The 17,350-nt window shown below is 30.8% G+C and overlaps 1 protein-coding gene and 1 long non-coding RNA gene across 2 annotated transcripts; one reads left to right on the top strand and one right to left on the bottom strand.

Annotated features, from left to right (window-relative positions):
* Window positions 1–2,093: 2,093 nt before the first annotated feature.
* On the bottom strand, window positions 2,094–5,112 carry LOC147805239 (uncharacterized). The gene is made up of 2 exons (XR_015428607.1): window positions 4,972–5,112; window positions 2,094–2,493 (listed from the first exon to the last, which is right to left on the bottom strand). It is a non-coding gene; the product is annotated as an uncharacterized LOC147805239 (long non-coding RNA).
* Window positions 5,113–9,242: 4,130 nt separating this feature from the next.
* LOC147805238 (uncharacterized protein F54H12.2-like) lies at window positions 9,243–11,051 on the top strand. The gene is made up of 2 exons (XM_087149377.1): window positions 9,243–10,427; window positions 11,040–11,051. Exons 1-2 carry the CDS (start codon window positions 9,243–9,245, stop codon window positions 11,049–11,051), a joined length of 1,197 nt encoding a protein of 398 aa, XP_087005503.1.
* Window positions 11,052–17,350: the final 6,299 nt, after the last annotated feature.

Below are 17,350 nucleotides of genomic sequence, written 5' to 3'. Positions count from 1 at the left end.
TTCAAACAGAGTTTCAATTAGCAAACCATAATCTTAATTTAAAATTTCCTTTTTTTTCCGTTTGATTTTTAAAATGACAAAATAAATGTAACAGATTGTGTTTATAAATGTAGTCATTCATCAAAAAATAAATATTTAATCTATATATTTTTATATTAAAATATTCACTTTTAATTCTATATCAAAATAGATACGTTAAGCTAAAAATATTTTTTTTTAAAAAAATCTATGTACTCATAGGAATTTTTTTCCACAAAATTTCGTTATAGAAAATCAGATGTCAAAGATACTGTAAACATATTATGAGCAAAAATACCAGTTAATAACCCTACTGTTTCAAATAGAGTTTGAAAGGGAAGAATGACACTATATCAGGAAAAAAATATCTGAATTTATTGGCCTTTTTCTTTTCTTTCTATTTTTGGCAAATTGGGTATTTTCTTTTTAATATGCTTTTGAAAAAGCTTCAAAAATATACATTTTCCACCAATAAATATAATGTAGATTTTAATTCCATGCTTTTTCTTTCAAACGGTAGAATTTTAATTAACAATATTTACATTATTTTTTGAAAAAATTCATGTTTAATAATTACTTTCTACAGCTATGCAAGTCTATATTAAGACAGCATTAAATGTTTACTTTAATCTGTGCTTTCAATCTCAAGAATCAAAAGACTTTTAAAATTGTAATTTTCAATATGTTGGAATTTAACACACACCAAGAAAGAAAGTAATTTCGTTAACTAAAATTAATTAATGCAACAATTTATTTAAAATAAATTTTGAAACTAAGAAAAGAAAATAATAAAAGTATCAATAATTTAAAACACTGTTTTTTAACTTTTATAATCAATATATATAAAAAAAAATTAGTTGATTTAAATCAATGATTTTTTTAAAAAAATCATTTGATTTAAATCATGATTTAAATCGTGATTTAAATCAAGCTGATTTAAATCAACAAACCCTGGAACTAACTGCACTTAATATTATTTAATTGACAATTTTATTTGAGCTCTGAATATATGAAAAGCATTTTGCAATTTTTTTTGAAAGCTTGTTTCAGAATTTTTATTTTTTATAGTATTTTAAAAATCATGAAATTCCGCATTTTTATCCCCAATCATTAAACATGCATTTGTTTTATAAATATTATTAAAATAAAAATTATTTTAACTTAAACTTGATTACAACAATCTAATGTACAAAATAAAACTAATCCATAGAGAAAATGTACAATGGCTAGTTTACAATTGAAGAAAAAAGACCTTGTTCCCTTTTGGGGGAAAGTATTGGCGAAAGCTGTTTTCAAACGAAAAACAAGATGCAGATTATTTTAGCAGAAAAATAATTTTTCATGACAATAATATATGCACTAACTTAATAACGCAGAACATAGCGTCGTTTCAGGTTTATCTTTATATTACTACACTAATCTAATACGTTGCCAAAAATAAACCTCAATCTATGTTTATTTCCTCCCCTCAAACACGATAAAACATCTGCATTTTTCAATCTCTTCCCCATTCATTGCACGTTTACTCCTCCCCAACAGCAAAATGACTCTAAATTTCTATTTGCATTTTTATAAAATAATTAATTTATAATAAATTTGTATTATGTTTAAAAGTTTCCTACAGAAAAAATCTATCATAAAAAATTTCTAACATTTTCCTTTGGCTAAGAATTTTAAAATCTGGCAAATAATTTGAAATACTTAGTATAGGCTATGTATATATATATATATATATATATATATATAGTAATATCATAATTAAAGGTCAATAAAGAAAAAGTGCTGGTAAAAAAAGAAAACACAACACTGGAAGCAAAATTATAATGGCAAACATACTTAATACAATGAGTAATTTAACCAGTGAGAATAGCCTAAACCAAATTTACAAAAATTACAGTTTAAAATAAAACAAAATTAAAAAAAATTAGCACTATAATGAGAAAATAAAATATCATAGTAAAAGGTGATAACATATAGATAAATTTGCTTTACAGAGTGGAACAACTGTAAGTCAATTTTACTTGGAGATGGTAAGATTCGTTTAATGCAGACTCTTATAAAAAAAAGTCCACATGTTTCGCAGAGAACTTTTATTAAAACATTTTCCAAATTTTGAAAAAAATCAAATGACACACATTTTTCTTTCTTTTAGTTTTCACTAGTTATTAATACAGAATCACAATAATTCGGAGAAATAGCAACGGACATTTAAAGGTTGTATCCGGAAGAAAAAATGCTCAAGTTAAACACTTTGCTGGGGGAGGTACATGGGCAAAGCATTTGCAGAGGAGGCCTGATCAAATCCTTCCCACAGCATCCACATTATTTATAGTTTAGCATTGACCACAGTGCTGATGTAAAATATCCTCAGAGGTAGTTGGATCATGGGTTTGAGTCCCCTGGACGCCAGACTAACTGTAGCAGGCTTAGTGGTTTTCCTCTCCATGTAAGTGTTTTATCATGCATTCAGCTCGGCTAGAACATTTAAAACAGGACTTATCAATGTAAGAGTATTTTATTTGAATAAGTAGTTAAAAGTTTCTATCACAATGTACACAAATACATTCATGAAGATTTTATTACATTAAGAATAGGTTTAGCTAAAATAATTTTTATATATAATATTATTGAACTAATTTAACACGTTGAATGCCATAGGGGTCACCGGTGACTGGTGCTGAGTTTTTTCGTAGCGCCACTGGGGTCACCGATGAACAGCGAAACCTCGATTATTCGAAACACATAATTCGAACAAATTTTTAATGCTCTAATTTTTTTTATATTATTATTATTACTAAAATGAATATACTGAATATACTGAAAAAATCATTTTGGCCAGACGGGCAAGCCATGAAAATTAGTGTGGCATTCAACATGCTAAAGAAAAAAAAAAAGTGTAAATCTATCTAAGCTTAAATACATAAGAAAGTGCAAGGATTGTTTTTAACACAAAACAAAATTGGAGTCAACAAAGAAAATTCAAATGTAAATCGAAAAGTAATTATTTATAAAAATAATTATTATTTATAAAAATATTTAATAATTAAAAACATTTTTTTGCATTTACTGGAACACAGTCAAGACAAAGTAACAGCAAAAAAAAAACTATTAATCATTTAGTTATACTAATAATATAAATTTAGATTACACAAACATTAAATTGCCTTTCAGATAGCAAAAAAAAAAAAAAAAAAAAAAAAAAAAACAATTTCACTGCATCAAGTTTATACACATATCAATCCTTACAATCAATATATTTTCTTTCTAAATATTATCAAAATTGCTTCGCTTCATATTTTTTTTACTACAGTTCAGGAAAAGCATTAGTTATAGATTAAAAAAAGTTTTTTGATAATGTTATTCTAAGTAACACAGGTAAGGTAGCAATAACAATAAAAAATAAAAAAAAGTTTCTTAAAAATTATTATCACTGATGCTGAATTAGAAAGTTTTACTAGGTAGCTTTTCGTAGCAAGAAAACATGGAGTATAAAGTGTTGAGCATTGAATATGAAGTACCAAATATTTTTTTAATAAATTATTCAGTATATATCGATAAAGCATTAAGAATTTATCTTGGAAAATGCCAGTGACACAACAGCGATTCTGCATATCTAATCCATTTGTGATCCAATGAATGTTATGCAAATAATTTTTTTATTTTTTATATATAGTTATTGATATCAAAATTATGTAAATTAAACTGCTCTAGTTAACAATACTTTAATATTTTTTAAAAAGTTCAAGCTGTTAAGTACTTGGCATTATATTATTTTAAACAAAGAGCAAGGTACTCATCACCGCCCATCACTCAACCATGACCAAAAATCCTATTTCTAGGGCTTTACTTTTTAACGGCCATGGTTAAAATGCCATGTAATTTTGATACTGGTCAGATAAAGTGGACTCCGCTTGAGCTAGCTCGTTTGAATCTTCTGCATGATAACCAATGAGAGAACTTTCACTTGTGGCATAATTTATATGCAAAGTATACACGCCAGTTGTTTCATACATTGCCAGGATCTAACTCATTACCCTAGTTCTCTAATAAGCAGTGTGAAAGATAATTTAACCAGCTGTGCCACAAGAGCACCCTGGAGCAAGCTATTAATCCTTTTTAAAAATCAAATAAATTAAATTTCAATTTGAAATGCTAAAATTTTTAAAACGAATTTCACAGTCATAAATAATTATATATCCCATGTTATCTATTTTGAGTCATAAATTCAAAACTAAAATTTGAAATTATACACTGAAAGCTGTGATGTTAGAATAAAACATTTTTAAACATTAGTACTTTTTCAAAAAAAATAATAACTAATTAAAAATTTATAAATCATTAGAAGATTGCCTTTTTCTCCCATGCTTACACCATATTTAAAATATAAATAAAGCATAATCTTATTTTTTTCTTCAGGTTTATATCAATTGTAAGTTTAGTAACAGTTTGAAATAATTATAATTAGATATCAATGTCAATTGTTTTCTAAAATAGCTAATGATTGAAAGTATACTTTTCATAATTATAATAAAAATTCGAAAACATTCTTCGTTGTTTTTTAAATTATTCAATCATTCTGTGAGAGAATTTCTGTGATAGCTCTCGAATGTAAACTAAGATAAACAAAAAAGCAAATTGGTATTTCAAATAAAAATGATTTCTTATTCATAGCAATCGCCACATTGAAAACCTCATACAAAATTATAATCAAACACTACAGAACAAATATAGGGCACTTTAAAAACATTCCTCTTAATGTTATAATGATAAAACATAAATAATACAACTACAACAGAAATGTAAACATAACTAGGGTTAGCTCTCTCGCTTAAACATTTTTATAAGATTTGTAGCATTAATAATTCACTAATAAAAATTGAAATGTATTAATAAAAAAGATGCCGTCGTTACTTAGGAATTAATATAAAAATAAGATACAAGTATTAAACTTACCAAATTCAAGCATTTTTATAACATCAATAGAGCACATTTGTAGAAAACTTCTTCCATCGGTAGCGTGGATGCGAGGGGACAGAAAACGTATTTCGTCATAAAATTTTTCACTGATGTGCGCATGCGCTTGTTCTCCGTTACATGATCGTACCGAAGAAAAAGAAATGAAGCGAATTTCAGAGGCACGAAAGTCTTATTGTACCGCGCATTGACTGGCGTTTGCTTTGGTACCTTTAATTTGTTGTGGTGCCTCTCATTTTTAAAGGCACATTAGTTATGTGCCTCTTACGCGAGAAAATACACGGTACATTTAGCCTGTGCCTCTGAAATCAGAGGTACAGTTTTTAGAGTGTATAAATGTGAATATTCCATAGAAAACCAATGAATTTAACTAAAAAATGACTTACCAACAAATAGGGAATTAAACCAGTATACAAACACGTTAAAAAAATTTTGATTTATACTGTAATATCCAAACGATGGGGTTTTTTTGCAAGTTCGTTTAAAATGTCTTCGACAGCTGGGGTAAATTTTCTATGAATGCTTAAGAGCGCCAATCCATTCATTCTATTATTTCCCGTTGAGTTGCGTAAATAAGTCTTCAAACGGCGCAAAGTCGAAAAGGATCTTTCGTTTGCACTCGTTGGAACAGGTAGAACGACCAATATTTCTAGGAGTTTGAAAATGTTTGGTGTTATATCTTTATTGCACATTCCAAGAGCATCCGCCGCGGTTTTGGAACACTACCTCCTTCTTCACTAATCCTTTTTAATCTTTTATACCAGAGTTTTAGTTCAGACTTAAGGCTTTCTTTACAGGTATCCAAATCTCCAGCGTAAAATTCCACTAATGCTTCAAAAGCCTTTGTGTTTGAAGGTTGGCAAATGAAAGGATCGGCAGGTAGAAGACACTGAAATCCTTTCAAAATATCACGATGCGATACAAATCTTAAGTTTAATTGTGTTATAAAATTTTCTATAAATGGAATAAAAACACTAACTCTGAAATATGTTTCCGGTGTCGATGAGGGAAAATTATCGCGATTTTTCTGTCTTCCTGTTATTCTAGGGATTTGCATGGAAGTGGAAGATCCAATGCTTGTTAGCATAAGAGAAGAAGAGCTGAATATTTCAGAGAATGTTTCAGTGGCATTTTCACGCATTAATTTTAGATAAGACATCTTCTGCAAGACTCACTGCCTCTATCAAATCTATGCTTGTTTTTTGTAGGTATCTACAGAGATGGATTGTTATGGTGAAAACTTTGTAAATGCACAAAAGAGATATTACGAACTGGCAATTAGATACTGTGCACAGTAAAGAATTAGCCTGGGTAGCTGATTCCTTATCCTTCCATTTTGATATTTTTTGTAGTGTTTCGGCGATAGGCTCGAAAAGTTCCACCACAGCGGTTACTGAGTCGTATCTTTCCATCCAACGGGTTGCACATAGCTGTTTAATTTTCTCCCTCTTAGAGCTGGTTTCCATCTCCTCTATTGCTGAAGATAGGACATACTGTCTTTTTGGCGTATTTAAAAAGTCGTATAATGTTTTAATTGTCCCTAAGCAATTTCTAATGCCAGTTATTTCGCATGCATTTGATACAGCCGAATTGAGGCTATGAGCAGAGCAATGTACATAGAGTGCTGATGGGACAATACTTCTTACGTGGGCTTGTACACCATTAATTTTTCCACTCATTGATGCAGCACCATCGTACCCCTGTCCACGTAACTTTTTTATATCAACTTTCATAGACTGTAATTGGTCTAATATTGTTGTTGCTATTGCTTTTCCGGTTAAGTCATGCACCGGAATGAATTGCAAAAACTGTTCGGTGATGTTAAAATTTTCTTTATCGACATATCGAACGCATAACGATAATTGCTCTATACCTGCAATATCAGTTGTTTCATCTGCAAGAATGGAAAAGCAAGTTGCATCATTAATCTTGCTGACTAGTTTTTGCAGGATTAAAATATTGCAAACCTCAATAACTTCGTTCTGAAATCGAGGGCTGGTATACTGAGCATTTTTTCTGCTTAACTCTAAAATGTTCTTAAGAGTCGAATCGTTCTTACTCCGGAAACGAAGCAATGCCCGAAAATTTTCGTCGTTCTCTTCACCTGGTTGTTCAGCAATTATTCCCGAATCCTTATGTCCTCTTAGAGCGAGACCTTGATTTCCACAAAATAGGATGGTTTCAATGATTGGAGTAATGTTTTTTCTATTTTCTAATTTTCTTCTGCTTGCTGCACTGTCAACTTGTTCATCCACAGGTTTCATCTTTCCAAATAAAATATCGTTTAATGTCCCAGCAGTCTCGATCGATTTTTTGTGATAAAGACATTTCTCGTGTTCAGAAAATCGCTCTACAGCATTTTTCCAGTTGTCAAATTTTACATTGCACAGTTGGCCTAAAGGTTGCTTTCCAGAACCGGCACCACTTGGGGCGAAAAGTACACAAAATTTGCAAAAAGCACCACCCTTAACCTCTGAATATGCAAGCCATTTCCAGCGATAAAGCCATTTGTACTGAAATTTCAATTTTCTTTTTCCTTTTTCAGGAAAAACAAATGCTGGAATGGATTCCCAAACATTTTTAAGTATATCCAGTTTTTTATCCTCGCATGTATTATCTTCTGAAAAAAGTCCAATGTCATATGGGTGGGAAGTAACACTTTGAGGGCCGCTTTCACATTCATCAGATTCTGTTACGCTAGAAACGTTTTCTTCAACGGAAGTATCACATTTCTGTTCAACAGAAAAACTTACATTGGTACTAAATGCTGTCACCTCACTAATTTCAGGTCATGATTTTTTCTCAAAGTAATTAAAAATTGTTAAATTCTTGCGTTTAGACATCCTAAAGATCCAAGAACAGCAAAAATATATACATATATATTGGCACAGAAATATCCACTAAGCTACGATCTCAAAGTTTCGAGCTGGAATGAATAACTTCAACGAGCACAGAGTCTCCAAAACAAAACAGATTTAGAAACAAGCTCCGAAGGACAAGCGGCAGAGATAACTCTTAGTCTGATTAAAATCGAAAATAAATTTAACCCCCTTTCATATAATTTTTTTTAACCGCATCTACAAAATTCTCGAATTGTCTCAAAGACGACAGAACGTCTAGGATTCCAGACCTCGCGAATGCCAGCCAGTCTCGAAAACTATCGCGACTGGCAGGTCAGAAAGGAACCAGTGATCGGGGCTCGCCCGTAACAGTATCACGTGAATTTGGTTTCTAAATACAACCCTATTATAGTAAATGTTTTATCAGTATTCTGAGAAATACCGTGAGAAAAAAAAAAGTAGGCATAAGGCAAATAAAAATATATAGTCTTAAAAAAATAATAACCCGCATAATTTCTACTAAAATTTTTATTTTTGTCTGTATTATTTTGTAAATTCACTTTGTCTGAGCTCAAGGGGGGGGGGTTAAACCCCTAACCCCCCCCTTGCGTACGCCCCTGCAGTCATTACGGGTAACCGGAGAAGCGAATTTGTGGCTGACGCGTGGTCTAATTTTTCCGTTTTTTACGTCTACTCAGATTTAATTTCACCACAAATTGTCGGAGATACGCAAGCTCCTTTACTGCGGATCGTTCGAATAAAAGGACATGATGGTGAAACAATCAGCCAGTATTATGATAGACCTCAATACTTACCTTTAACGTGACACTCTTTTCAAACTATCCATGTGGAGCTCAGATTGAATTCAGGTGATTTCGTACCTTTTGAAAGTGGTAAAGTGATTATAGTTTTACATTTCCGCATGAGACAAATACTATAAATAGTACGATGCGTTTTTTGAATCATTCATTTGAAGAGAAGACGTCAAGATGAGTGTACCGTACGTTTGTTGTGCTGAAAAATTCGAAGATCATTACGCGAGTCAAATTGGCTCGGGTTTGCCCTATTATAAGGGTATTAATTTCCAAAAGGGCTATGGACTTGGTGGTATATTTCGTCGATTATTTAGAGCAGCGCTACCCTTTTTAGTAAGAGGTGGTAAAACTATTGGAAAAGAAGTTTTAAAAACAGGAACTCGAGTAGCATCTGATGTATTATCTGGAGAAAACTTTGAGGAAGCCGTCAAAACAAGAACTAAAGAAAGTGGAAAACATCTAGCACAAAAAGCTATTGATAAAGTGCAGTCTATGGTCGGAAAAGGAAGCTATAAAAAGAAGCGTAAGAAGCAAAAACGATTCATTTCATCCAAAGCATGCAAAGTGAGTGGACGTGATATTTTTGATCCTTAAAATGGCATTTTTGTTGAAAGATTCTCCTGAGTGCGTAAAATCGGAATTGGAACTTTTTACCTTACCTGGAACTCAAACAGTTATTCAAGATGGTCAATGGATACAATTTCATCTTCTTTCTAACGTTTTTGATAATGCTCCCGTAGAGTTTCATGTCTCTGGAAGTGTAGAAGATTACATAGATCTCAGTCAAACACAATTGTATGTGAAAGCGAAAATAGTAAAAACGAACAATACAGCTATTACTAAAAATGATGATATAGGACCTGTGAATTTATTTCTACACTCCTTATTTTCTCAAGTAGATGTATCTTTAAACGATCGTACAGTTTCCAATTCAAGTAATACCTATCCCTATAGGGCCTATATTGAAACTCTCCTAAACCATGGATATGATAGCAAAACATCTCAATTAACAGCTGAATTATTTTATAAAGATTCTGAGGATGGTTTAAACAAAAGAACTGCTTTTTTCAAAGAAAGCGCAACAGTGGATATGATTGGCTGCATTAATTCAGATTTATTTCATCAAGATCGTCTTTTACTCAATTTAGTGGATTTGAAAATAAAACTAATAAGAAGCAAGCCAGAATTTTGTCTACAAGGATCTGAAGGATTTAAAGTAGTATTGAATCATGTCTCTTTACTCATTCGAAAAGTTCGTGTGAACCCTGGAGTGCTTCTTGGTCATGCTAAAGCACTCGAGAAAACAAGTGCAAAATACCCCATTAATCGAGTCCTATGCAAAGTGTATTCGATTCCTAAAGGGAGCATGTCTTTTATTCAAGATAATATATTTTCGGGTCAAATGCCTAAAAAAGTTATTATTGGCTGTGTAGATAATGAAGCTTTTCATGGAACATTGACAAAATCTCCTTTTGATTTTAAACATTTTGATTTAAATTTTATTGGAGTGTATGTAGATGGACAACCCGTCCCCCATAATCCATTGGAACTCAACTTTTCACAAAATCAATACATTCGTGCCTATCAAACTTTATTTGATGGAACGAAACGAATGGGTCAAGATAGAGGAATATTTATTTCCAGAGAAAACTACAAGAACGGAAATACATTATTTGGATTTAATCTCTCCCCAGATCTATGTTCAGGAGAACATTTAAATCTGATTAAGCATAGCAATTTGAAATTAGAACTGAAATTTGCCAAATCACTGGAAAAAACAGTATGCGTTATCGTTTTTGCCGAATTTGAAAATTTGATTGAAATTAACAAGTCAAGAAATATTTTATTCGACTTCGGAAATTGAAGAATGGATGGATTGCAACTATTCAACATTTTATCGCAAGATAAGATAACAACACCTTACTTTCAAGGCGTATATTCAAGAGATACGCTTCCGAATCTCCAAAAAAACACATGTGCTATCACGAATTCAGATGACTCATCACAACCTGGGACTCACTGGCTAGCGTTGTTTGTGAATGATCAAAAACAGTTAGAGTTTTATGACTCATATGGGAAACCTCCCCGATTTTACAACGTGAATACCGCTTCCTACACGGACGTACTATGGAATTCCGAAGTGTTTCAATCACCTACATCCAATGTATGTGGACAATATTGTATTTACTTTTTACTCAAACGCTGTCAAGGCTATTCTATGTATCATATTTCAAATCAATTATATGTAAATGATTTTCAGATGTATCAATTTGTAAAGAAAAAATATGGTGTAAGATTTGTGCTTAGAAAATAAAAAATAAAAAAATGAAACTAAATCTAGTGTCTCTCATGTCATTAGTATAAAATTTTAAATTTAAATATTGTTATGTAGGCAATAGTGTAACATTTTTATTCCTTTTTAACAAAATTTTCAGAAAATATTTTTATTATTGTGGGAAACTTTCTATCTTTTAAGAAAATATTAAGTTTTTTGCAAAAAATTTTCCTTTTTAAGAAAATATTTTTTTTGTTTTTGTAAAAATATTTCAAACGTTTTAACAAAATTTTTCTATCTTTTAAGAAAATATTTATGATTTTACACAAAAATTTTCTATTTTAAGAAAATATTTTTACTTTTTGTTAAAAATTTGCTAGTTTCGTGAAAATATTTCAAATTTTTAAAAAAACTTTCTAATATTTCAAAAAAATATTTTTATTCTTATAAAAAATTTTCTATCTTTTAAGAAAATATTTATGTTTTTGCAAAAAGGAAATTTCCAGTTTTTCAGAAAATTCTATATATTTTTCTAAAATTTTTTGTATTAATTAATAAAGGGTGAAATTTTTCCTTGATAATATAAACTTTTTCACCTGTGAAAAATGATCAATAAAGACAAAATATATTTTAATAAAATAAATAAAATTTTATTCAAAGTTTCACCCAAGCACTTCTGCGGGCATACATCATAGGTTTCTTAACAATTTTATTTTTACTATACAATTTTTATTTACATCTAAATGTGATGGTAATTGAATATCATTTAATGTTTTCAAAAGTACATTTCTCCCCACTGGAGCTGATTTTCTATTTCGCAAAAAGTCATTGATAAGATTTACTATATATTACTTCCAGGAACAGTTTTATCTTCATGAATAATTTCACCTTTAGCGTTCCAAAGGAGAGATTCATTATTTTTTAAGAATTGGTACATATCTTTAGCTTTTTCTTGAAATCGAACTGGAACTGCAGTTAGAATTTTTCCCTCCAAGTCTTCAGTTTCTTTTTTGATATTTGAAGAGATCTCTTCTGCAGACTCTACTGGAGGATCGTCTATGTTCGTAATTTCCTCCTGAACGGTTTGAATTTCTGGTTTATTCGGTCTCGAAATTGAAAAGTGCGTATACTTCTGCAATATTTGTAAATACAGGGTTGCTTTCTCGTCATCTGCTAAGTCCTTTTTCCGTAGAATATTCTTCATTTGTTGATCCAATTGTGATAAGTGTTCCGCTACTTGCACTCTATCCTCCGGAACCAACACAAATTTCTTACTGTACTCCATGAATTAAAGAACTAATGACAGAAATAGCTGCAGGTAATAAAAATGATAAAAATCCTTCTACTTTCTGTACAAGAATTCTTTTCTTCTTATACAACGACAATTTCTTCTTAGAAAGTTTTCTTAAACTTTCTTTATGAGGAGCTAATTTATTTTTCTGAGATTTCGTGAGTGGTATATTACCACACAATACATTCAATACACACTCACACAAAGTTTTTATTTCACTTTTTGAACACTTTTTTAAAAGAGGCTTGCAATGTTTAGTTTTAGAGATCAATTTCATGAGCTCTAATGTTCGCTCATTACATACGGACATCTTACTTTCAAATGATTTGAATTTCGAGTGCTTGTTCTATTTATAGGTGTTGATAAAAGTTGAAAACCTTCAAAAACAATGGCTAAAGCTGTCATCTAATTTCCTTGAAATTCACAGTTGAAATGAAGTTATCGAGGTTGGTACACATAATAAGTATCTCCAGGAAACATACCAGTACGCATGCGTAAAGAATCTTCCGTTTCACACTTTAAATCAATGAGTAAATAACCATAAGATTTTGATGTGGCATCAGCATAACATTCTTGAAAACAATTAGCTTTTCGAGGGTACAATTGACGTCCTAAATGTGTAATTTGCGATTGATCTCTACGATTCTTAAATAATACAAGGGTCCGCCATGTTTGGCCACTGATTAGAGCGGAAGCGCATTTGAGAACTAAAGTCTTTGGTAGGGTCTAACAAAGTTTCTAAGTGTTGCCATCCTTAAAAACTAATATTAAAATGAATAAGTGTTGCCATCCTCAAAAAACTAATAAATTAAATAATAAACAGAAACCGAAACTAAAATCGAAACCACAGGCGGGCAGAAATAAGCAACTTCCGGTTATAGGCGGGCAGAAATAAGCAACATCCGGTTGGGGCAGAAATAAGCTCCGGTTGACTTTGGGTGATGACGTCATTTCCGCAGCACCAACCGCGGCTATTACTACTCGTGTCCCATTTTTTCAACACTTTTAATTAAAAAAGAAAATATTACTAATTGACTATTCAAATTTTTATAGTCAGTAATGTGCATTTCTAACAAATGATAATGTTTAAAGATAATTAAAAAATTAATGGTCATTGTATAATCATTCTTTAAAGTTTTAATCGCCATTAAAATACACTACTGGGCATTAACACTTTCAATTTTTCTATACATCTGGTATCATTATGGTACTTGTAAAATTGATAATTATATTTTCCTTCTTTTTTTCTTACAAATCTTTAAATTCAATAAACATATCTATATTTTTAAACTTTTTGTCAGACTTTATGAAACTAATAGCTTTTTTATAAATTTTAGACGCTGATTCTGAAAAGGACTTCCGTTATTGTCAATCACATAACAGTTTCTTAAAAAATAGTTATTTTAATATTTTTTTAATAAATGTAATCAAGAATCAACAATCGTTTAATAAATTAAAATTTTAAAGTTATATACCAATTTTATTCCTTTTTACACTCAATCGAATAGAACAAATTACAAGCTGATAAGGAGCAATTATTTTAAAGTTATGAGTAATTTTATGTGAGGAAAATGTCCAAGAAAGAATGATTTGAAATAATATTTTTAAAATAAGTTGAGTACAATATCTCCTATATAACTTATAATACCGAGCAGAATAAAACTAATAGCTAGTTGTTAGAAACATTTGTTCAAATATAAAAACATATACCATAGGATGAAACTCAAAAAATTCATATTACTTCCAACAATAAATGTTTTTATTTGCAATTGATTTTATTCAATTCAGCATTAAAATTGCTTAAGAAACAATACTGACTTATTTCTAAAAAATTTAAGATTTCCGAAAGTCGCTAATTTTTGAAGTAGTGAACCATAAACAGCTGCATAAAAATGATCGAAACCATGAAACAAAGTATCATATAAACTTTATATCGGGTTTAATTTAATTCTGCTCAATACTTTAATAAGTAATAACAATCTGCTTAGTAAATAATTAACGTGGGTAAATTGCGAAAAAATAACATGTAGTTCAAATAGCAGTTTTTTGATCAAACATGCAAAAGTGAGCTAGTACAGTTACTAGTTTTAAATTATCAAATATCTAGCAAACTTCTTCTGTATAAATTCAGCACTATTTCCTCTAGGGCAGTGGCTCTTTACCTTTTTGGTATAATGGACCCCTTTAAAAAATTTTAAGAAGTCACGGACCACCCCCTGTGAAAAAAATTATTGCAAAAAACATCAATTATTAGAAAACATTTAATTTTAATATTTTAATAGTATTCAAAATTTTTAAAATTTAAATTTTTAATGTGAATGTTGCTGCTGCTTTTCCTTAATTAATAAGTTGGATTGGGGGATGGTATTCGACAAAGCAACGCGCATATCATGTTCAACATTCAATCGATATGGATGTTATATTTTTATTGTCACAACTGTGGAAAATCCCGATCCACTGTAGCAAACGGAATTATAGCTGTCATAGCTCGCTTTACAAGCAATGGGTAGGCTTCCAAACATTTTAAAAATTAGGAGTAGTCAGCGGACCCCCAAAATATGACTCATGGGCCCCTTAGGGGTCCATGAACCACAGGTTAAGAAGCCCTGCTCTAGGGGAACGCTGAGCAGTAACTTGCTAGTCACTTCTTCTTCGCTGCTGCACATGTGCTATTGACAGCCTCGGTCACGGATGGCGAACCAATGGCACGCCACATAATATTTTGGGCACGCCACCGCCCTTATGAAAAAATCGAGGTATAAATGAGGTATAAACGAGGTATATTTTAAAGGTATAAAGGAAGTTGTTGTTTAAATACGTCGTAAAGGTTGAAAAGGGTGCAAATGAATACCTCAAAATCAACCTCAAATATACTTTAAATATACCTCCGGAGGTATATATGTTTCAGCCTGAAGTATATTTTTTTACACTTGTGGAAGTATTTATTCAACAACCTAAGGTGTGTCATTTTACACTTCAGGTTATTATAAATCAACCTCAGGTGTATTTTGTTCGACTTCAGGTAATTGTTTCTCAACCTCAGGTATCTAATTTTATGCTTGTAGAAGTAGATATTTTTCAACCTATGGTGTGTCATTTTACACTTCAGCTTATTATAAATCTACCTCAGGTGTATTTTGTTCGACATCAGGTAATTGTTTCTCAACCTCAGGTATATAATTTTATGCTTGTAGAGGTATATATTTTTCAACCTAAGGTGGGCCATTTTACACTTCTGGTTGTTATAAATCAACCTGAAGTGTATTTTCAACAATTGGAAAGGTTATTTTTAATTAGCGCCATGTGTTCCATGTTCTACCTTAAGTTATTATTTCGTAACCTCAAGTATATATTTTTGTATTTTTAGAAGCATTAATTTATCAACCAAAGATGTTTTTTTTTAGTACTTACGAAGGTGAGGTGTTATACGGACCACCTAGTTTATTAATTTTTAGACTCACTTATATAAAAAATATAATATATATATAAAGATATTATATATATTATATGAAGAATAATGTACATTACATTTTTTTCACTAGTAGAGATCATTTATCAACCTAAAATGTTTAATATTAAACCTTCGGCAGTAATTGCTTCTTTTGTTAAGCTATAAAAGAAAGTTTCAAATGCATAATTATTCCATAATTTTACTAGATTGATTTAAATCATCTTAAAATAACACTTATCCAAATTCTACAGTTAGTAAAAATTATTTATGGGAACTCATACTCGTATTTTTAGAAGATAGTTGTCTAAGGTGCTTGAATTTTTAAAGCTATAAAACTGCAAATTTAAATAATTAGTCAGCTGAAATTCAAAGTACTTTTATTTAAAACTAAAATTTCACTTTTTTTGCAAACCAACAAAATTATTTTAAATACTGTTTCCGTCTACATGTTGAAACTTGTAATTATTGGAACCTAAAAGGAAAAAAAATGTAAATTAGTAAGAAAGTCATATTTACAATAATAGTGGCAGGTCTTAAAATATTAGAAAGTATTTTTTTTATCATTTAAATTAACTGGATGAAATTAATTTTCCTTTTCAGATAAATATCTTCTGCCATTTCTATTCAATCCTCGTAGCTTAAAAGCATGGCATGTATCACAGCCACAAAATAAAATACACTGAAGACAGTATTACCATTAACAACATTTACAGAAATTAAAATATACAGGGTGTTTATAAAGTCTCGGACCCATTTTGATGTTTAATAACTCATAAAATAATAAAGATAGATTAAAATTAATAACATAAATGGTTAGATAGACTCAAAAACTTTCATGAACCTTGTCAATGAACTTCCACGTGTGCCCCCTTCGTCGCACGGAGAATATCAAGTCGATAGTCAATTTCACGCCAGGTAGCGGCAAGAATGTCGGCATCCACAGAGGCTATTGCGGTTGTAATTCTGGCTTTTAGGCCATCAATGTTCGACACGATCCTCCTGTAAACATTGTCCTTTATAAATCACCGAAGAAAAAAGTCCAGCGGCGTTATATCAGGTGATCTGGGTGGCCAAGGAATTGGACCTCCTCGCCCAATCCATCTTCCTGTAAAATGGTCATTCAAAGAACTACGAACGATGATACCCCAGTGAGGTGGTGCACCATCTTGTTGCAAAAACACATGTGGCTGAAGCTCTTCTAGTTGTGGAAATACGAAGTTTTCCAACATGTCTAAGTATACGACTGATGAGATTGTCTTTTCTGTAAAAAAGAAAGCTAACTCTCGTGAAATTGACTATCGACTTGTTATTCTCCGTGCAACGAAGGGGGCACACGTGGAAGTTCATTGACAAGGATCATGAAACTTTTTGAGTCTATCTAACCATTAATGTTATTAATTTTAATCTATCTTTATTATTTTATGAGTTATTAAACATCAAAATGGGTCCGGGACTTTATAAACACCCTGTATAATTCCAATCTTATTATGCAATTTTAACACTTTTTATTTTTCTATACATCTGTAACATTATGATACTTGTAAGTTTAATAATTAGACTTCCTTCCCTTTCTTTTTTAAAAATCTTTAAACTCAATAAACCTAGTCTATATTTTTCAACTTTTTGTCAGACTTCATGAAACTAGCAGCTTTTTTTAAATTTTTGACGCTGATTCTGAAAAGGACT

This window comes from Parasteatoda tepidariorum, chromosome 8 (genome assembly GCF_982258835.1).
Source record: "Parasteatoda tepidariorum strain Cologne lab strain chromosome 8, Ptep-v5.0, whole genome shotgun sequence".
Lineage (NCBI taxonomy): Eukaryota > Metazoa > Arthropoda > Arachnida > Araneae > Theridiidae > Parasteatoda > Parasteatoda tepidariorum.
Note: the sequence above shows the minus strand (reverse complement) of the source record. Positions and strands in the feature narration are given on the sequence as shown.